Source organism: Alnus glutinosa, chromosome 13 (assembly GCF_958979055.1).
Source record: "Alnus glutinosa chromosome 13, dhAlnGlut1.1, whole genome shotgun sequence".
NCBI lineage: Eukaryota > Viridiplantae > Streptophyta > Magnoliopsida > Fagales > Betulaceae > Alnus > Alnus glutinosa.
Genome location: NC_084898.1, coordinates 2,377,699 through 2,398,963, shown reverse-complemented (window position 1 = coordinate 2,398,963; position 21,265 = coordinate 2,377,699). Strand labels below are relative to the sequence as shown.

General features: G+C 33.4%; 2 protein-coding genes across 3 annotated transcripts; one reads left to right on the top strand and one right to left on the bottom strand.

Annotated features, from left to right (window-relative positions):
• Positions 1 to 1,635: 1,635 nt before the first annotated feature.
• Positions 1,636 to 5,304, top strand: LOC133854741 (guard cell S-type anion channel SLAC1). Of its 2 annotated transcripts, none has more exons than XM_062291007.1 (3): positions 1,636 to 2,230; positions 3,216 to 4,021; positions 4,607 to 5,304. In XM_062291007.1, exons 1-3 carry the CDS (start codon positions 1,688 to 1,690, stop codon positions 4,950 to 4,952), a joined length of 1,695 nt encoding a protein of 564 aa, XP_062146991.1. In that variant the 5' UTR covers positions 1,636 to 1,687; the 3' UTR covers positions 4,953 to 5,304. The 2 variants fall into 2 exon arrangements, with proteins under 2 accessions (XP_062146991.1, XP_062146992.1); XM_062291008.1 differs by having other exon boundaries at positions 4,596 to 4,773.
• Positions 5,305 to 6,238: 934 nt separating this feature from the next.
• On the bottom strand, positions 6,239 to 12,952 carry LOC133853657 (protein TPX2-like). The gene is made up of 18 exons (XM_062289655.1): positions 12,525 to 12,952; positions 12,109 to 12,252; positions 11,060 to 11,149; positions 10,564 to 10,717; positions 10,123 to 10,231; positions 9,642 to 9,692; positions 9,010 to 9,107; positions 8,839 to 8,914; positions 8,685 to 8,747; positions 8,444 to 8,530; positions 8,185 to 8,243; positions 7,982 to 8,060; positions 7,832 to 7,897; positions 7,683 to 7,745; positions 7,440 to 7,517; positions 7,269 to 7,313; positions 6,774 to 6,874; positions 6,239 to 6,680 (listed from the first exon to the last, which is right to left on the bottom strand). The coding sequence occupies exons 1-18, from the start codon at positions 12,676 to 12,678 to the stop codon at positions 6,662 to 6,664; spliced, it is 1,536 nt and encodes a 511-aa protein (XP_062145639.1). The 5' UTR covers positions 12,679 to 12,952; the 3' UTR covers positions 6,239 to 6,661.
• Between the last annotated feature and the right edge of the window lie 8,313 nt (positions 12,953 to 21,265).

The following is a 21,265-nucleotide window of genomic DNA, read 5'->3' as shown; positions in this document are numbered from 1 at the left end:
TACAAATCCAAAATATTTATTAAAAAAATATATACAAATTCAAAACACAAACAAATAACCACATAACCAAATCCAAAACCAAAAAATTAAAAATCTAAATACCCAAAAAACAAGAAAATTTCAACATTTCATCAGCAGTCAAACCGTCAATATCTAAACTCTCCTCATTTAATCAATAACCAAATTCCCCACACATCCAAATCAACCAATCAGTAAATAAGTAAACTTTTTCACATTTTCTTAGTGACTAAACATTAGAAGACTCAAAATTTCCACACATTCTTAGGAACCAAACAGCAAACTCACCCTGTCACAAGCAACAGGCACAATCTTCAAGCTCTGGCTCTCCTTGTCAAACACCTCAAGCACGTACTTATATATATATAGGAAGGCGGTTGGCGATTATTAACCGCATTTCGCAAACCCTATAACCGCTAACCACCTCCGCCTAAGCGGTTAGTGATTAACGGTTATAACAGCTCCGTTTGTACACTCTAAGTAGTACTAAGATGGGTGCCCTCTTAGAAAGTCTGGTTCGGGAGAGTCAAAAAGCAGACAATATTGTGTCGTTTAAGGTGAATTGTTACAAAAAAATATCAGAGTCATTGCTCCACTTGAGATGGGGGAGTGTGCACAAGTCCATAAAGATCGCCAGCGAGCACTCATTGAGATGCCAAAAATGTGGGGATTGCATGAGGGTCGCTAGCAAGGACGCTGGGTCCCAACAAGAGGTAATTGTGACGTCCCACATCGCTTGGTATGGGAATGGGGATGTGCTTATATATATATCTGCACCCTTCTTAATTCAACGTGTTTTAAAGCCGTGATGTCCATAAACCTATCAGAACTCCGAAGTTAAGCGTGCTTCTCTAAGAATAGTACCAGAGTTGGTGACCTCATGTGAAGTTTGGTTCGGTTGAGTTAAAAGTGGACAATATTGTGTCGTTTGAGGTAGGTCGTTATAATTTTGGTTTTTGATTTGTTGATGTTGTTGGCTGCTTTGTAGTGTGGTTTAGCTTCTGTACGTAGAAGTTATGCAGAGGCTTTGTTGTCTTAGGGTGCGCGCTGGTTTGTAGCCCCCTTGTTTCAGTTGGTAAGCTGTCCTTGTGTATTTGTTTTAATGGTAATGAAATTAAAATCTATTTCTTTAAGAAAAAATTTCTGCAAGTGACATTTTCCTTTCGATAGGATGAATGAAAATGGTAACATGGGAAACCAAAGAGAGTCATTTTCAAGGTTGAGAGCCCGTTTGGGGCTGTGATTTTGGTAGGTATAAAGTGCGTTTTTAAATAAATTAAAGTTGTAGAAATTAGTCTGCCCTTTTTCTTTGTTCCTCGATCTCTACAATCCGTGAATTGTAGAAATCTCTCTCTCTAGGCACAATTTGATCTTCCAGTCTTCTTCTACGTACGTTGGTCTAAAGCTTTAACATAATACCAAGCTAAGATCTATTTGTATGAGTTCACGTGATATCCCTCCAAACACCAACTCTTCCAAGAAAGCATTGGCTCCCATTTCGTCAACACCTCTTCTTCTGCCACTTCTCGTGAAGCATCCCACACCTTTAAAATACAAACCGACATGTGAAGATATCATATTATATAGCATGTAATTAATAAACCTAATTAACACAAAGACTAGCCTTGGACTACATGCATAGTATTGTTCAACTCTTAGAAGAAGCAAAATGGAAAGAACGCCAATTTCTCCTAGTTTTCTTAAAACCCATTTTGTAGATATCCATGAAGTCTTACCGGAAGAAGAAGAAGATGATGATGATGATGAAGAAGAAAAGAAGGGAACAAATCGAAAGGTAGATAAAGCTGATAAGCGTTTGAACAGATCCATCAAAGTTAGAGACCCTAAGAGACCATATAGGGGTTTAAACAGGCAAGTTTCATTGGAGACGGGTTTTTCAGTACTGCTAAATCGAGAGTCTAAGGCCAAAGATGAGAGGAGGGGTCTTTCCAGAAGTGGAGGAAGTTTTGGAGGATTTGATTCGGCCAAGAGGATTGGTTTGGAAGGCCGTAAGGCAGACTTCAGTATGTTCAAGACGAAAACAAGTCTCAGTAGGCAGAATTCTTTGTTGCCGTCAAGAAGGGAGAGGGAAGTACTGGAACCTCAAAAGACTGATCATCCATCTGCCGGGCTTGATGAGTCTGTTAATCAAAGTGTTCCTGCTGGAAGATACTTTGCTGCTCTGAAAGGACCTGAGCTAGACGAAGTCAAGGTAATTCACTCACTCATATTTGCATGGTTAATTAAAGCTAGTGAAATACTCAATTAAATGATCAGGTAAATTATAAAAATAATGTTCGAATTCAAGATCTGTACTATGATATTTTCATAAATTTTCAATTGTCTTAAGAATTTAAGCCGATAATAAATGATCAATAAATTTAGTTATTCAATTAGCACGTCATATGAGAGATCGTTTGATCAACGGTAATATACTCAAATATGTGCTAGGCAAGTGTGTTTAATGTTTCAAGGTATCAATATTGTTTCTTTGTTTTTAGCTAGCTAAAAAGAGTTGTTAATGAATTTACGAACAATGAAAATAAAGTAACAAATTTTCAGAAATAATAATAATAATAATAATATATCATATCATATCATATTCACTAAAAATATATCACATATTTCCAGGGACGAACATCATGATTCTTTCCCGGCTTGCGCATTACAGTACACAAAGGCATGCATGCATGTGCCAAGTCCAACTATACTTTTTGCATATTAGGTGAGATTAAGTTATGTAAAGTGATTCTAAGAAATTCTAATTATAATTTTGACTAATTCCCCTAGCTGGCGTACATATGACCAAACCTTCCTTAGGTTATGACAATACTAAATCGCAAAAAATTAATCCTTTGAAATTGCGATTTAAAAACGTTGAAAATTTGTTTTTTTTCAAATCGCAAGCAATATAATTTTTTGTTAAACACGCAATTTTAAAAGCTAAACTGCGATTTCGCCAAACGCTTAACTACGCTTTTTAAAAATCACGTTTTCAAATCGCATATTTTAAAATCGTACTTTTTGAAATCGTAATTAATTCCAAAACAGATGTTTAGGCTGAATATATTATTGTATTTATAAAATTCTAGCTAGATAGCCTAGATTGAGTCGATTGACCTTGTTTAAAATTCTAAACCTTGTTTTTATTATATATCCTAACTTACGTACATTTATGTGATCTCTATGTCGTGCAGGACGATGAGGACATTCTCCTTCCCAAAGACGAGAAGTGGCCCTTCCTCCTTCGCTTCCCAATCGGATGCTTTGGTATCTGTCTCGGTCTTAGCAGCCAAGCTGTTCTATGGCGTGCCCTCGCAACAAGCCCTGCCACCAAGTTTCTCCACATTACTCCATTCATCAACCTTGGCCTCTGGCTATTAGCCCTTGCAGTCCTAATCTCCGTCTCCTTCACCTACATTCTCAAATGCATATTCTACTTTGAAGCAGTCAAAAGAGAGTACTTCCACCCTGTTAGGGTTAACTTCTTCTTTGCTCCTTGGGTCGTCTGCATGTTCCTAGCCCTTGGTTTACCTCCAATGCTAGCCCCCAAAACCCTTCACCCTGCCATATGGTGCACCTTCATGGCGCCCTATTTCGTCCTCGAACTCAAGATCTATGGCCAGTGGCTTTCCGGCGGGAAGAGACGGCTTTGTAAGGTGGCGAATCCATCCTCTCACCTCTCCGTCGTCGGCAACTTTGTCGGTGCTATCTTGGCTTCCAAAGTGGGATGGAATGAGGCTGCCAAGTTCTTGTGGGCGGTAGGCTTTGCACATTATCTTGTGCTGTTTGTGACGTTGTATCAGAGATTGCCCACCAGTGAAACATTGCCCAAGGAACTGCACCCTGTGTACTCCATGTTTATTGCTGCTCCATCTGCTGCAAGCCTTGCTTGGCAGACAATCTATGGCGAGTTTGACGGGTTATCAAGGACTTGCTACTTCATCGCATTGTTTCTTTATGTCTCACTGGTTGTGCGAATCAACTTTTTCACTGGCTTTAGGTAAGCACTTTCCTAGCTACTAATGGCCTCTTAATCCTTTAAAAAACCTTACCTAAGGAATTCAAGGGTGAATATTATAGATGTCTTAATGTTAAATCACTAGTTATTTTCAAAAAATTTAAATTTTTAGAATAATTAGTGATTTAACATAATTAGAATATTTTAAAATATTCTCTTTAGTATGCTTTTATTTTTTTTTGGTCTATTCTCTTCTTTATTTAGTTTAGGTTTTATTATTCTTACTCATTGTTATACAGTTTTAATCATACTTTAATATAGTCAAAATCACATAGCCCTAACAGTCTTCATCAGTCTCTTTTTCTTATGCTTCCACTCTCTCTCTTTCACTTAATATAGTCTATTATAGTACGATTTTACTACATTTCAATTAAATATTTTATGTGTTGGATTTAAATTAATGATATAGAGTTCATTTCTTATCCACTTGAGTTTTTAGAATAAATTAAATAATGATTTAACATGGTATGAGAATAAAAATCCTGAATTCAAACCCGGCCTTATTTCAATTAAATATTTTAGGTATTGAAAGAGAATTTGACGGCCTCCGCCCTAGTTATTTTGCAGGTTTTCGGTGGCATGGTGGTCTTACACATTCCCCATGACAACAGCGTCAGTGGCGACCATCAAGTACGCAGAGGAAGTCCCTTCAGTTCTAAGCAGAGGCCTTGCAGTTACCCTTTCTTTCATGTCATCGGCAATGGTGTCTGTTTTGTTCATTTCCACCCTTCTTCATGCCTTTGTGTGGTGCACACTGTTTCCAAATGATTACGCCATCGCCATAACAAAGACACGACTTGTCAAAGGGAAGATCAAACCCTTCAAAAAAGCCTATGATATAAAGCGTTGGACAAAGCAGGCTCTAACCACCAAGAACAATTCAGCAAAAAAGGATTCTGAGAAAGTGGGGTAATGACACCACAGAAATCACAAAGGCACAAGTTTCTGCATCCCAAAGGACATAACTTTCCAGAAGCCATGAGAAGGCACCCTTGAGTAGTTCACCTTTAGGGCAAATCAAGATAGTTGCAGTGCCTTTTTCTTTATTTAGCTTTGCAATAGTTGCGTTTTCAAGCCAATAATATATAGAAGTCCAACCAGATGGAAAACTACTGTGGTTTTACCTTGATTATGATCAAAACATAATGTCAAAATTAACAAGTTATATGCAGCTAAGAGAAATGCTACCTGCAATCTCACTACAAGAATTTTAGTCTTTTAACTTTAAATCTAAAAGTTGTTAGTAATAACTTTAAACGGCCTGTTATCGCTAATAAGTCCAAGTCGTCGTTGTTTCGTGATGAAATATTATTATCTGTGACTTTAAGTTTACACTTTCAGGTGCACACTTTTGATATAGCAGTGAAAATCATTTTTCGATCTAAAATTCAAGAGTAGTACTATAAGACACACTTTCATCACACTATTGGTAGGCTTTTGTGCCTACGTGGCACATGGTGTGGTGAGATAAATTATAAAAGCTTCTCGAACACTTTCATCTCACCACACCATGTGCCACATAGGCACAAAAGTCTAGTATGCCAATAATGTGATGACTTATAGCTATACTCAAAATTCAATAGTGATTCATCCAAAATTCAATAATAATTTTCACTGCAATGCGAATGACGTCCATTAAAACTATAAATTTGGAACATGTAACATTTATGATACGGCTAAAAGTATGAATTCGGCCATCCCAATTACTCTTTTCTATTCCTTTTGTTTTAACCATGAAATTTACTTTCATGATTATGATTAGCTAATTCTATAGCTAGGACTATATGTGAAGCCTATTTTAGTATACGTTCTTGTTGAAACATTCTTCAGAGAATGGTGGTTGAATATTGGGAATTATTTTTAATTTGAAAAAAAAAAATTGCATGGCAGCAAGTTGAGCCACCAAGACCCTCGGTTGCATTCCCGTCAGGACGGGGGTTGCAACCGAGCTTCTCCGGAGGTCACATTCGGAGACCTCCCGAGCAGCTCAGTCGCAGACCCGCTCAAAGGAGCTTTGCAATCAATTTCCCCTAAGCATTCACAAGTGCGTTTATCACCAAAAAGGAAAGATAAATCTTACTGGAATCAAGCCGTCAACGCCAAAAATCCTCTTTCTGAACGTATCTTGAGGCAATTTTAGTTTCCATAACTATTCAAAATGGCAAGTGCACCTGCAACAGTTAGTCAACATTCATGACCTTTATAAGGAAAGTAAACTGCATGTATTTGTTATATTGCTTGACTTTGATCATTACATGTGGTGTTGATGCTACATAAGAAGGCAGAAGATGATGATGCTATAAGGGGGAGGGATGGCCTTTGATGCCTATACAACACCAGCCTATTAACATATTTATTTGACTATGAACTGAAACCTAGAAACTGTAAGAAAAAGCAAAAGCCTAATTGAACATTGTGAGAACGAACTTCAGTTTCTTCATAGGGTGAGTTAAGAAGCGGACTTTCCATGGGTTCCATATGCAGCAAATGAGAGATGCTTCATAAGCTTTGATGTGTAGCACATTTTTATGCACATTCATCAATCTTCCATTCTCAACACAAAAAACTCAAATCTGCTCCCAACACTGAAAACTATTTTTGCAATTTTGCTCTCTTTTCCTCTCAGCGGATGCCCAAACTCCTGTGGCAATATAATATATGAAGGCAAAGATTACCAAACTCTGAATATGAAAACTAAAAGAGAGAAATGTTAGAGAAATTTCAGTTGGCATACCTCACACCCTGCCTACCAACTTCAGAGATGCACCCATCACTCCCACATTGGACCTGCTTTCCACCAAAAATAGGAGGTTTTCCTCTCATCGGATGCAATGTCTACAATAGGAAATGAAATCACATCATCACCACGAAGGAATGACAAAAAGCTTTACATGTTAGTTATCATGGGAGTAGGCAAATGTTAGAGAAATTAGAAGTGAATCTCTATACAGCATTCATTCCATTCATTCAAATATATAGGAGAACACAGCTCATGAATCAACAGCTAATGGGACACCTCACCTACAAGGCTAGAACCTTCTAGTCCTATCCTTCTAACAATAGGAAAGAAATGACATGACAGCCAACACCAAAAAGCAAAGACTCTTTTGGATCAAATGGCATCTCCTCCATTCAGCAAAAAGTGCCGGAGGGACGAGGTAACAGGATTCTGTATGGGTTTTGCCTATAAAAATTAAATAAATAAATAAAAATAAAGTGGCATGCTTACCTCATGTTCTGGTTGAAAAGAATTTGATCTGTTTTCTTTTGACCCCTTATACCAAAAAAATGAATAAAAAAATTAAATAAATAACTCAGTATGGGAATAAACAAAACAAAAACTAAAATCAATAGTACATATATTCAATTAAAACAAAAGGTTAAATGTCATAAGGATAACCTTTTTAGGCAGAGAAAAAGGCTGAGGAAATTTGAGTCGAGATCCATTATTTGGCTGGAGTTCAGATGTCAGGGAGAGCTAGCATTCAAAAAGGAGAAGAAATGAGAAGAATACGAGATCAAAGGATGAGAAATGAGAAAATTAGGAGATAAATCTAACAGTACAATTACAATGCATAAATGTAATGCAAAATAAAGAAAACGGGGATACAGAAGAATGCAACTTATTTATTTAAAGGCTTACTTTACTGAAAATTTCTGTTGGTGGATTAAGCTGAATTCTCTTTTCTGTATGGAAATTGAATTCCTATATGGAAAGTCAGTCAAATAATTCAGTCAACTAGAAATCTAATTGATACAGTGACTAGGGAATAGTAAACATCCAGGGACTACCATTGGTACTGTAGTTTCTCGCTTGCTATTTCGGAAAACACCAATATCCCCTTTACTTGAAAATATCTGCATTAGGATAAGAAATAAGTCTAAAACTGGTGACTGCCAGGAGAAAATGCAGCAAAATGATCTAAACTAACAAAATATTACCTTCTTGTTAAGAGGACGAGCTTTGAAATTGTGCATTACATCAGATCCATCCTGCTTTGGAGTATCCATGGTACTAGGTCTAAACAAAAGAGGAGTCACATTGAAGTCAGCACTTTTGTCTCAACACTATTTGTCAAATGTAATTTGAGTGTTTCCTTTTTTTCCTTATATTGAAGTTGAAATAAAAACCTTCATACGGTTACCTTTTACACTCCTTATTTCCATTTCCAGCAACAGTAGAAGTGCCAGCCTTGTCCAATCCCTGAAAGGGAAGAACTTTAAATTTCAGGAATGATTACACTGGGCAATCACCAACTAGAAGCAAGAGGATGCACAACATTAACAACGTATATCACTAGCAAAATAACTGTTCCAGTTCTTCTTGGGCACAACGTTTGGACCAATGATAAATTTTGATTTAGGATAAGGTTAAGTCAAATATCCAATCAACTTAATGACAACCTTGTCAGAATCATTGCAATTAAGCAAGGATGATGAAAGAGCAGATGTGTGTTGCATAGCCCTCTCCAACGTCTTTAGGTGAAATTCCTGAGAAGCAATAGGAAGAACAAAAATCAGGATGCAAATGGTACAAGAAACTTCTTTTGCAATATTGAGTACAGAAGTCTTGGTTTGCCATGATACTTGTACCTAGAATAATTTCACTCCAGCAACAAGCAGGAAACAGATAAGAAGCACTTACTTGAAACTCTGGCAACTTTGGAGTGCTCTTCTTTGGAATTGACAATGAAGGGGCCTCGAGAATCTGCAAACCACAAACTACATAGTTGAGGGGACAGACGCAAAACAGAGCAATTTATATAAAAATTCTCTCTTTATAAATTTCAAGTACCAACTTTTCTGTTCAATGGGCGTGCTTTAAATCTACGTGCAGCAGGTTTCACATGTTCTAGTTCTGTATTATTCTTAGGCCTGAAATACAAAAATTTCATTTGTACCCTGCAGCTTGTTAGACAACGCAACATTTTATATGTGAAGAAATGATAAAAATAGAAACAAGACACTACCTTATCCTTTGGGCCCTGTGTGCTGTTTCAAGCTCAGGCTCTCTTGGAATGGTAAGCCTCATTTTGCCATGTGCAAAGTTTTTATCAACTGTTTCATCCTGCGAGATCAGCCAGAAATGCTGAATATGACTAAAATGTCCCCTGATACAGAATGTCATTATACTATCCTCCAACCAACCTCACCCTTCCAAATAATCAAAGCTACCCTTTCTAGAGTCGATCCAACCACAAGATGACAACATTTTACAAAAAATAAAAAATCCAAAGCTAAACACTTCCCATTTAGAGTCTGCAACTTTAACATATATTTCTGCTTCCAATTATAACTCCAAGTTAACTATAAACTACATTTTCCCATTGGTTGAAGTGTCCATTAAGTTAGGTGGGATTTTGTTCCATTGAAGGAAACCATAGTGGCAATGGCATTATTCTCAAAAGTCACGAATTACAGAAAGAGATTTATGAAACTGTAGCTAATTGAGATTTTGGGATATGATTCTAACATCAACAAGGGTCAACCACAACATATATCAGCCTATAACAATGATAAAATGCAAGAAAGTTACCATGTACAAGAAAAATTAAAAGTTAATTTGAGAGACAAATTCAAGCATCAAGAATGGGTAATATACCTTCTTAGGTGGCTTGTGGACCAAATTGGTCTGCTGGTTTGTGCCTGTAACCTGTTATACAGAGCAAAAGGTGAGCCTGGGGCCTGCCTAATGACAATAAACTACATAGAAAAGTAGCATTGAAACATGCCCTAAATTGAAAGCTGGAACAACAAGCACGAATTCACAACCAAGCCCACCAAAAGAGTTGGGCAAGGTAGGTTGCCAGACACGTAGCCACACCTAATACTAAAAACCTTTCTAAATTTTCAAAAAGGGTTCATATAACATAATCATAAGAACACTTGTAATAACATGCATTCATGTCGTAGGTATTGATTACTGTGAGATACCAAATTCTTACAGCGTCAAATAAAATCGCTTTCTAGGCAATCACTAAAATTTCAATATGGCCAGCAACTCAGCACATATATTTTCTTTGACAAGCTCTTTGAAAGACAAGTGGACTTAGAGATAACATAGATTGACACAATTACTGTACCTTATGCAAGTGACCTCCCTCCAGCTTCTGCCTCTTGGCAGCTTGACTTTCAACCCCAGAAGAAGTATGTAAGCTCCTCCCAATGTTTTGAACGACTTGCATTTGATATCTAACAAAGGGACGGTAGAACGTTAAAAAGATGAATATAGCATATAAAGGGCCGGTAATTGATCTCCAATTGTTTAAAGGCGATGCCTTGAAATCAAGGAATGGAATGTAGGTATTGGGGGCACTAAACCGCATGCATACTAAAAGGAACAGAGAACATATTAAAAGTAGACACCGTATTAAACTTGCAATAAATTCACCTTGCAACAGTGAAGAATCTTCAAGAATGTTAGAAGCGTATCAGGTTTATAATTGTCAGTCTAAGATTTTACCCATCATTGTGAGAATGGTAAGATAACAACATAAATGAAGAAAAGCATTTCCTCAAATCACCTGGAAACAGCAACTTGGAGAGGCCGATTTTGCTTGGCCAACTGGCTTGCCGTAGGTTTCATCAAGGTTGAGCACCTAGGGAAAACAGGCTTGATAGTAGACTTTGCTTTAACTTTTAGTTGATCAGTGGACATGTGATCATAAAATGTCATTCCTGCAAAGAAAGGGCATCACAAACACAAAGGCAAAATAAAGTAGCAATAATAAGGACACAATCATAAGAAACGTGATTGAACTATGGAAGAAACAAATTATTAGTATGGTAAAGGTGATCAATTTCGATTGTAGTAACGCATGGATCAAGAAACTAAACAATGCTATACTGTTGATTGAGACAGATCAACAGAACTCAAATCAAAAGATATAATATTTATAATTATATGTTGCTACCAATTTAAGTAATCACTATAAACTGTTGTGTTAGTAAGACTTTTTAACCCTCTGAAAAAGATCATCCATGCACAAGCATCATTTATCAAGGTAGAAAACTGTTCACCTGTAGTTAATTCAAATGGTTGATTCAGAATTTTTTGAAGGTTGCCACTCTGTAATTTGGTGAAGATCCCTCTATCTATTCCTTCACATTCTGGAAGACCATGTCAGACATCGTACTATTAGAAATCACAGTTTAGATATGAATCAAAATAAAGATGATAACAGGGTAGTCTTCATAATCCCTTTTCTTGTTTTTTTTTTTTTTTTTTTTTGTTGCACTCTCCAACAACAGCTTCACAAAAATTTCTATCATTCTATTTACAAATAGCCCTACAACAGACGTATCACACTAATTTTTTAATGAAGTTGCCAATAGCAAGCTTGACTATAAACATCTTTAGTTATCTGTGGGTTGAGACTCATGCCTCAAGGTGTGACTTGGAAGCCTCATATATATGCAGATCCCTTTTTCATAGCTTGAGTATAGGTAGGCCTACAGTATGAACCTCATATCAAAGACAAATATGGGCTATTATCTCATCTCAGATTTGTGGTGGCTTAAATGTTTACAATAAGGACCAAGCTTCTTCAGCTATGAAAGCTTCATAAATTACAGAATTCCACACTGCTATCATCCCATAATCAACTTAAGCCATAACGCTACAGTTGGATCTATATTAAACTGGATTACCTATCTCTGCCTAGATGAGTAATCTATGGAAGTCGCTTCCCGGTCAAGACAGTGTCAATGATGTCAGTTGCTTTGGTTAATAAAGGAGGTGATACTCGACCAAAGGTGGCAATGGGTCTGTCTATATAAATGGTGACAACATGTATTGACCAGATTAACAAAGTTCGTCGTCTTGATAGGAATTTTAGCAGTTGTGTTATGTCATAATTAGATAACAAGTTCAATTAGAAGATAAGGGGCAAAACCAATACCTTTGTTAATCGAAAAAAGGTTGAACTGGGTCTGTCTATGTACATGTTTACAACATGGATTTACCAGATTAACAACGGTAATCATCCTCTTGATACAAAGTTTAGCAGTTGGGTCATATCATAGTTAGAGAACAAGCTCAATTACAAGATAAGGGACATAAGCAATACCTTTTTTATTCACATCCAGTGCACAAAAATCTCGGTCCACACCCTCATCAGATTCCACAATACCCTCCATGTCCTTCGATTTTGGGGATGTATTCACATTTTCCATTTGGGTATCCTCTCCCATAACCAATTTTGCCACAAAAGCTGCAACAGAAAAAAATTAAATAAATAAATAAAAAAAATTAGGAAAATGTAAAAACAAACGGAGAATCATAAGTAGATAATACAAAGCTTTTCATTAAAAAAAAAAAAAAAACCCAAAAAAATTAAAAATAATCGAAACGAAAAAGAACAAAATAGAACATTTCCAGCTGCAAATATTGCCAAATAAACACTCATATCACAAAATTTATTACAAAAATAAAAAAAGAGATATTTAGTTAGAAGAATGAAAAAAGATTAGGGTTTGAGCTCACGAGAAGGAGGGTATTCTACGGCGGACTCGAACCAGAGCTCCACCTGGCAAGCCTCGGCTGGAGTCTCCGGCCGAGTGAAATCGAAGTACATGGAGGCATCGAACTCGTAGTCGAGGTCCACTTCTCGGACCTCAAACACTGGCTCAAACTCCATTCCCTTCTCTCCCTACAACCTTCTCTCTCCCTCTCTCTGCAATGCCAAGCGCGTGAACCCTCCACAGCATTCACGTTACCACCGCCGTCGACTCCAAGCTTCTCTCTCTCTCTCTCGCTCTGTTTCAGAGCTCTGAATCTGATCCACTCTTTGCTCGGTACCAGAGAACGGCGAAGAGTTCGCTAAGCTCACTGTATGTAGTAGTATTCGAGGCTTTAATGTAAGGTGTCAAACTGAGGGGCTTTTTAGATATTTTCACTCCAAAAGAAAACACCAGCTCGGCAGCTCCGAGAAGAGAAACAGTACAAATATTGAGAATAACTATCAATATATATATATATATTGAAAATAGGAATTTAACAAATAAATTAAAGCGTAAATGCTAAAAATTATTTTCTTTTTATATTTTTTTTTACTAAAAGCAATAAAGATGATGAGAAGATAAATTCCATTTTTTTATTAATATTATTAAAAATACATTTTATTTTTATCAATCTTATTAAAAAGCTTATAATTACATACTCTAAGAAATTCCTCCAACCTACTGTTAAAGCGGCGACGTTTTCTAACGATCCAAAATTTGAATTAACGGCCCCGAAGAATAAGAAAACATTATTTAATTTTTGTACCAAACATGCCCCTATTCTTTAGAAGAATAGCCAGGGTTTGTTCTGATAGAGGTATGGTATTGTAAGCAAAGTTTGGGGTAATAATGTAACTTCGGTTTTGGTCTTTGAAGTCAGGGGCAGCGTTATCGGGTTGTGAGCCTCGTTTCGGGAGGCGACATTTTGTCGAGGGTTCTGAAATTTCGGCGCCTGATGGATTTGCCCTTTGGGGTTTGAGAGAATTGCAAGAATGACCCTAACGGTTGTATTTGACCATTTGTCAGGTGGCAGAAGTCTGAAATAATAGGGGGCCCGCATCAGCAAATTCGAATAGGTGAGGATAAGGGGTAAAAAAGTAATTGTGTCTCAATATTTTATACTATATCATTAATACAAGATCAAATTTAAAAACTACAATTTTTTATTTTTTTATTTTTTTCATGTCTTTGTTAAAAAAAATTAATAAATTAGTTAAAAGATAATTACCAAATAAAAATACAATTTTTAACATTTCTCTTAATATTAGCCTAAATTTCTAATCATGAGTTGTAAACATTAATCACGTATTAATGCTAAAAATTACATTTTTATTCATAATAATCTCGGAATATTGACATGGCATTTCCAATCAATACTTAAATCAATCCTTGTTAAAAAAAATGACCAAAATAAATGGTCGGTTAGGACTGACACATCAAAATTATTTAATAGTTGTAAGATAAAAATATAAATTTAACATTACTCTTACGAGGAATTTTAAACGCCACTCTTTATCTTTCTCCCATGTAATTTTTTTTGAAACCCGTCGTTGGATATGTAAGATCAACACAAGTGAACGTGTAGATCTTACAAATTCAATAACTAATTTTTTATATATAAAAATAAAAATAGCAAAAAAAATAACAAATACAGTTCTCCTATTTTCTTATTGCGACCAAGAGCCACGGGGATTTCTATTGGATATTGTAATTAGCTCTAAAATAAATAGCTAAAAATACAATAACGTGTAATAGAAGAGAGAAAAGAGGTATTTTACAAAGCGTGCACGAAACCTCAATCGAGTCATTGACCTTCCCACATTGGAAGAGCTGATCACTCTAAAGATTAACGAATAGCAACATTTTTTTTCCTGACCAGGTATTTCTTTTCTTTTCTTTTCTTTCTTTTTTTTTTTTTTGAAAAGCTGACCAGGTATTTCTAAAGGTAGATGATTTTTTTTATTTTTTTTTTTGGGCAAAAAATGGTGGAAAAAGATTGATGGATATTACATTTGCTATATCGACGTTATTTTCGATGATATCCTGCTCATTGAAAAAATAAAAATAAAAAATTATTAGGCGATTCCACAAGAAACACAGAAAATATCAGAGGGATTGTTTGGGTGTGCAATTTTTTTGTATTATATTTTACTATTTTGTATTATATTCAGAATTTACAAATACCGAGAGAACTTAATTTTTTGAAATTATGTTAAGATGGTTTAAAAAATTTGAGACAAAATTAAAAAAAAAAAAAAAAAAAAAAAAAAAAAAAAGTTGAATAAAATTCGAGTAGAACTTGAATTATAAAAAATAACCCCAACATGTTTTTGCAAAATAATAAAAAAATAATTATTACCCAAAACAATCCCTAAATAATAACACTTAACCTTGGTCATGATTACATGGTGGAAATCTAATTTTATGGCCTTGTTTGGAAAGACTTGGGACGGGACAGCGGAGTGGACGGTACTGTTTAGAGTTTTTTTATTTTATTTTTATATTTTTCAATACCAATCAACATCAAAATATTTTAACTTTTTTTCTTTTTTATATCACATCAATAATTTTTTTATTACTATTCAAATAAAAAATTAACTACAATACAAATTTTTTTCATTTTCTTATACAAATTCTTTTTACTTTATATCACATCATCACTTTTTACTAATTTCAAAATTAACAACTTACTACTCTGTTCTGTACAAGTATTTGTCAAACAATCCCGTCTCTCTAGATTATGTTTGGCATCATCAATCTACCGATATGAGTGTTTTGACATACACGATTACCGATTAAATTTAAATGTTCCATTTTTATTATATTGAATTGATTTGACAGTATCTATTAATTTTTAAATTTTAATATATATACGGTCAGTTTAATAAAATAAAAATTGGGTATGTAATATAAAATGATGGAGATGTGAACAATTTTCTTGAGCAAATAGGGAATTGGATAGCAACACATCAGCATTGCCAGCCCTATTATCTGCCATGGGGAAAAAAAAGTCAACGACAGAATCAGAACAAAATCCACACAAAATGGCTTGACTATTGACATTTATGTGCACCATTGGAAGAAATTTGAAATCCTAGTGGCTTTTACAATCTCATGTACAAAGAAAAGAATATGGTTAATAAAATTAATTTTTGAATATTTTGTAAGTAGTTCTTGTTTAATGTTATTTTTAAGTATTTTATTTTTTATTAAAAAAAAATTAAAACTCTCAAAAAATATCAAATGGGATCAGTATTTGATGCCTAAAGGTGAAATGCCCCTTTTGGTGTTTAAGATTTAATTTTTTTTCTTTTTTTTTTAAAGGTGTTTAAGATTTAGTATGGTAAATAGGTAAATAGGTAAATGGTAGTTGAAAGTTTCAGATACACAAAGAGCTAATAAATGTTCATTTATTTCTAGTACGAGAATACAGATGGGTTCATTCAATGTATTTAATATTTGGATATATATATATATATATATAGATAGTTGAGAAAAAATTGAATTAAAAAAGCCTTCTAAATGAGACTATAAAAGCTAATAATTTAATTCATAGAATAGCTTAATCCCCAATTATGTGTCTAAGTTAATGGTTTAATTTTTACTTAACATAACTTTGATTGATAAACCGAACCCCTGATAATCTTTTCATTGGGTTATGAACCTATTCATGCAAAAAAGCCACCTACGATTAAGAAAAGTAGCTTTACATGGAAATATATAGGCAATGGGAGAATGCCATTCACTTTTAAGAGACAAGAAAGCTTAGTTTAAAAAAAAAAAAAAAAAAAAAAACTTTATTGGGTTTTCAAAAGCCCCATTTCTTCGAGCCTTACACGCCACCCCAGGGGCGGAGCCACGTTGAGGCTTGGGGGCCAGAAGGTTCTCCCCAAAAAAAAAAAAATTTAAAAAAAATTTTAAAAAAATTAAAATTTTACCCAAAATTTATTATTTTTTCAAATTTTGGCCCCTCCAAATTTTTTTTTTCAATTTGGTTGGGGGGGCTGGCTCCGCCCCTGCGCCACCCCTATAAAATATGAAATACAATTCTTTTTATTTTAAATGAAATTTATAGTATTAATTTCATTGTCAGAATTTAAAATTTGTACATCTAACGATGTATATGAAGTCAATATTGACAAGTTTTTTAAAAAAAATTAAAAAATGTGAAATCATATACATCGTTAGATGCACCAACTTTAAATCATAACCATAAAATAAATACTATCTATTTCATTTGAAATTGAGATGATCATATTCCATAAAACACACGGCAATTTCTTGATCTTCTACCCTATTTCCCTCGTTTCTCGTCTCCCTCTCTCTCTCTCTCCTCCCCTTCAAACACTTCAACTTCCAAGAGCCCAAATCACCTCCGATACCTCACCAACTCATAAAATACCACATCATTTGGCAAATGAGAGGTTCATAAAGTCATCTTATTATTCATCATCATACCATTGCAGTACATCTTTTTTTGTCCTCTTTCAAAGTTGTCTCCTTATGATATGATTAAAAGTATTTTAGGAAAGTATCACCTAAATATTTCAAAACCTAATTTTATTTATTTTTTAAACAAAAAATGGAAGAATGATTTTGCTACTTTTATTAAGTGGCCAAGTCCATATAGTGTTAGAGTTATAGATATCCATGAGGATATATGCCAATACATTTCATGAAAAGCATGTATAATAACTAAACATATGCAATACATATGCATCACCTTCTTACTTATAAAAAATAAAAAAAAAAATAAAAAAATAAAAATAAAAATAAAAAAAGCATCACCTTCTTAAAAATCACTATTTATTTTTATCATAGATGATCATGTGTTTTGTTAAGTAGCCAAATGTATAGAATATTTACATCAACTCAAAATTAAACCGCTTCTTTCTCTTTCTTAAATTTTATCAGCCAAAACACTAACAAAAAACTCAAACACACAAAACAAAATAATAATAATAATAATAATAAAATTGTAAAAATAGAAAGAAAAAAATAATAATAACCTTCATGTAACATCAAAACATTTTTTAAAAAAATAAAAATAAAAACACTTGATTGCTAACGATAGGCAACAAGAGTACAATAATGCTAGAAACTACATTTTTATCCTATAACTATCTCATAATGTTGATGAAGCAGTTCCAATAAACCTTTGAATTTTTCTATTTTTAATAATAACTAATGCAGAGGTTGGTTGAGACTGTCACGTCAGAATGACAATATAATTTCTAGCATTATTTAAAAGAAGAACTTGTAAGAAAATCCCCTATATGGTATAACATGTATGCCACATGTGTATATAATTTATAATTTTTATTAATAAAGATTACTATGTACGGTAATTTATTCCACAATAAATTACCTAATATTATGGAATCAGCAATAATTTGTATGATTTATTTTATTATTTGATGGGAGGAATAAATATGGTAAATTATAATTGAGGGTCCCTGACCTAGCATATAATTATAGATGATGTGTATTAATTCAGTATTCCATCGATATGGCATCAGTAAGCATAGGTCAGAAAATGTTTCAATAATTTTAGTTTATTTTTCTTTATTTGCTACTATTCTTGCAGACCTGTTCCATTGGGCTGATGGGCATCAAATATCAATTATACCATTGACATTTCGGTTCAATGGGCTTAGAAGTGGATGTCCCTTGGGCTGTTTCATTGGGCTGATAATCCATGATAAGTTTCCAACATAGCAAATTTTTTTTTTTTTATTTTTTATTTTTTATTTTTTTAAAAAAAAAGCTTCTTTATGACTACTATGGTCTTTTGCTTGATTAAATTTTTTGTTTTTCTTTTTTAATAGAAAAATATTAACAAACAACTTAAAATCAAAAAAAATCAAAAAAAAAAAAAAAATCAAAATTACTTTTAATTTTATGGCACATCAAAATATTTTTTTTAAAAAAAAAAAACCTCTAAAAAACTTAAACCAACAGAGTTTGCAGTCATGAAACAAATATAAACTCAAGAGGGAAATCAAAAATTCTATGAAAATTATTTATGCTTAGTCCAAAAGCCTCGACAACTCTTCGATTTTAAATTGCTTTCGGTGAAAAAGTAACTAAAAATCTTATTAGAGTACTAGTAACAGATACTTTTATAAGAGCACTAGTAGCAGATACTCTATAGGTGGTTTCCTTTCTTAAATATAGGAAAATTTTGAAAGAAAAAAAATCACCCACATCAGTTTTCTAAATTTCCCCTAAATCCTTGAGTAATTACAGTTCTACCCAATAAATTATATAATGATAAAAATTACAAAAAATAGGAAAGTAAGAAAAAAAAAAAAAAAAAAAGAATAAAGAAAGAGTAATATTGTGTGTTTTTTTTTATGCGGAAGCAAAAAGTAATTTTATTCTCTAAATTTAGAGAAAATACTAAATAGTTGGGTATCTGCTGCTAATGCTTTAAGTTGTCCTCTTCCCTAAATATAGAAACAATGTCAAAAAAAATCATAAACTCGATTATTATTATAATCATAAACTGTAGCATTCCCAATAATTATTATAATCATTGATCGAATATGTTTCACAAATTCTCTACAGGTTCCTTGAGCATTGGGAATGCTACAGTGCTTCTCAATGTATTGGGAAACACTATAGCATTCACAATCATTATTATAATCATAAACTCGATTCTCTTTTATCTCACCTCTCACATTACTTCTCCTTAAAATAATACAATGAAAGAAAAAAACAAAGTAAAAGTAAAAATCTAATATTTTAATGGTTTAAGAAAAAATTAAGGAAATATATTGTGGAGTGTTTTTAGATAAGGAAGTAAAAGGTAATTTTGTTCTCTAAATTTTAAAAAAAATAATTATTAAATGTCTAATCTTATCATCTTCATAGTTAACTTTTGCACAAAAGATTTTCAATGATTTGTTTTTATTATTATTATTAGAGGTGGACCCAACCATTAGCTATTGGCTATTATTTAATGTGACATTAATTAATACTTGTATCCATCTTGCCAAGCAATCTTTAGCTCCTAAAAAATGCCCCCCACAATTCAAGGACAATATTGTCAATATGTGAAAAGTTAATCCAAACCTGAAAAATATGAAGGGACCTTGAACAAATCATTATTTTTTATGATTAATTACTCGAATTGTACGCAGTTGAAGCAGCAACTACAAAGAATGCATGTACAATTGTAGAGGGCCTAAGTGGCTTTCAATTATGAAGCTTAAATTAGATGATTTTAAGAGGTTAATCAAAATTTGTCCTAATTTAACAATTTAAGATAAAATTATTGTTACAAAAATATAAACATCATAATCTTTTTTTATTTTTTTATTAATACAAAAAAAAAAATTAATATACTTGTACCCACCTAACAACTGGGTCCAAAACTACAAGTCCCGTAGGCTAGGTGAATCTGCCAACAAGTTGTTTAGAGAATAAGGAAAGGCACGTTGTAGCACCCCAAATTTTAATACCCGAATAAAGAGATTTTAATTTTGGATTTAAACCAGATTATAATATTTTATGAACAAAATAATAATTTTGGAAGAATTTAAAGAAATACGTGGATTTTATGATAATAAATTTTGGTTTGTGGACTTTAGTTTATAGGCTTCGATTTTATTATCAAATAACTTATTTTAAGTTTTAATTTTATTTCAGGAAGATTTGTTAGGAAATTTTATTTATTTTCCACTACTAAATCCTACTCAATACAATCTCACTCCCATACCATTATTTTCTAAACTCGAACGAGTAATGCTAAAAACTACAATTTTATTTCACAATTATTTCGTAATAGTTTCAAAAATCTAAAAATTAATTGAGACTGTCACGCCAGTATTATAAGATAGTCATAGAATAAAATTGTAGCTTCTAGCATTACCCATTCGAGTTTGTGGGTTGAGTTTTTATCGTATCGGGTCATAAATATACAACTATATAATTCGATATAAATACAACCAATTCAATTAAACATGTCAACATTGTCCTGAATCTTTTTTGTGGTCTTAGGTGGTGGTGGCTAAAAGGGTTAGGAAAGTGACAAAAAGGCAGAAAATATGAGACAATTGGACCCATGTATGAACAAGATGATGCCCATAATTTTTGTGTTGTATGATGACTAGGGAATGTATGGCTTGCTGGACTCTGGTTGCGTATAGGCTTCTGATCTGGTTGTGGCAGACAGGAGAAGGGACAAAAATGGAATTTTGTCATCAAGTGCCATGACAAATTGACAATACCTTTTGTGGGCCAATTGTGGGGAGATTCTAATCAAAGCTTTGTTAAGAGATTCCTTTGAGATTTCAAATGAAAGGAGAACCTTACGATATAAACAATGCCTGCTTTTATATAAAAAATAATTAGATTACTAACTCTAAAATTACTATAATACCCTAGGGTTAAATTACCATTAAGCATAAATGCAAGATCCGTCATTGTGGTATAAAGACTAATTCAGAGGTCTTTCAAAATAGGCTAAAATAACAATTGAGTTTCTGCAGTCAAATTCTATCAAAACACTTGATGAATTTCATTAGTATGTCACACGAGCACCAATAAAATGATAACACGTGTTATTCTTAATAAAAAATATATATTAATATATTAAAAACTTAAAAAAATTATTTAAAAAATATTTTTTGAAGTTTTTAATTTTTAGGTATTATATCAAGAGCGACACTTGTCATCATTCTATTGGTACTTATGTGGCACACTAACGGAATCTGTTAA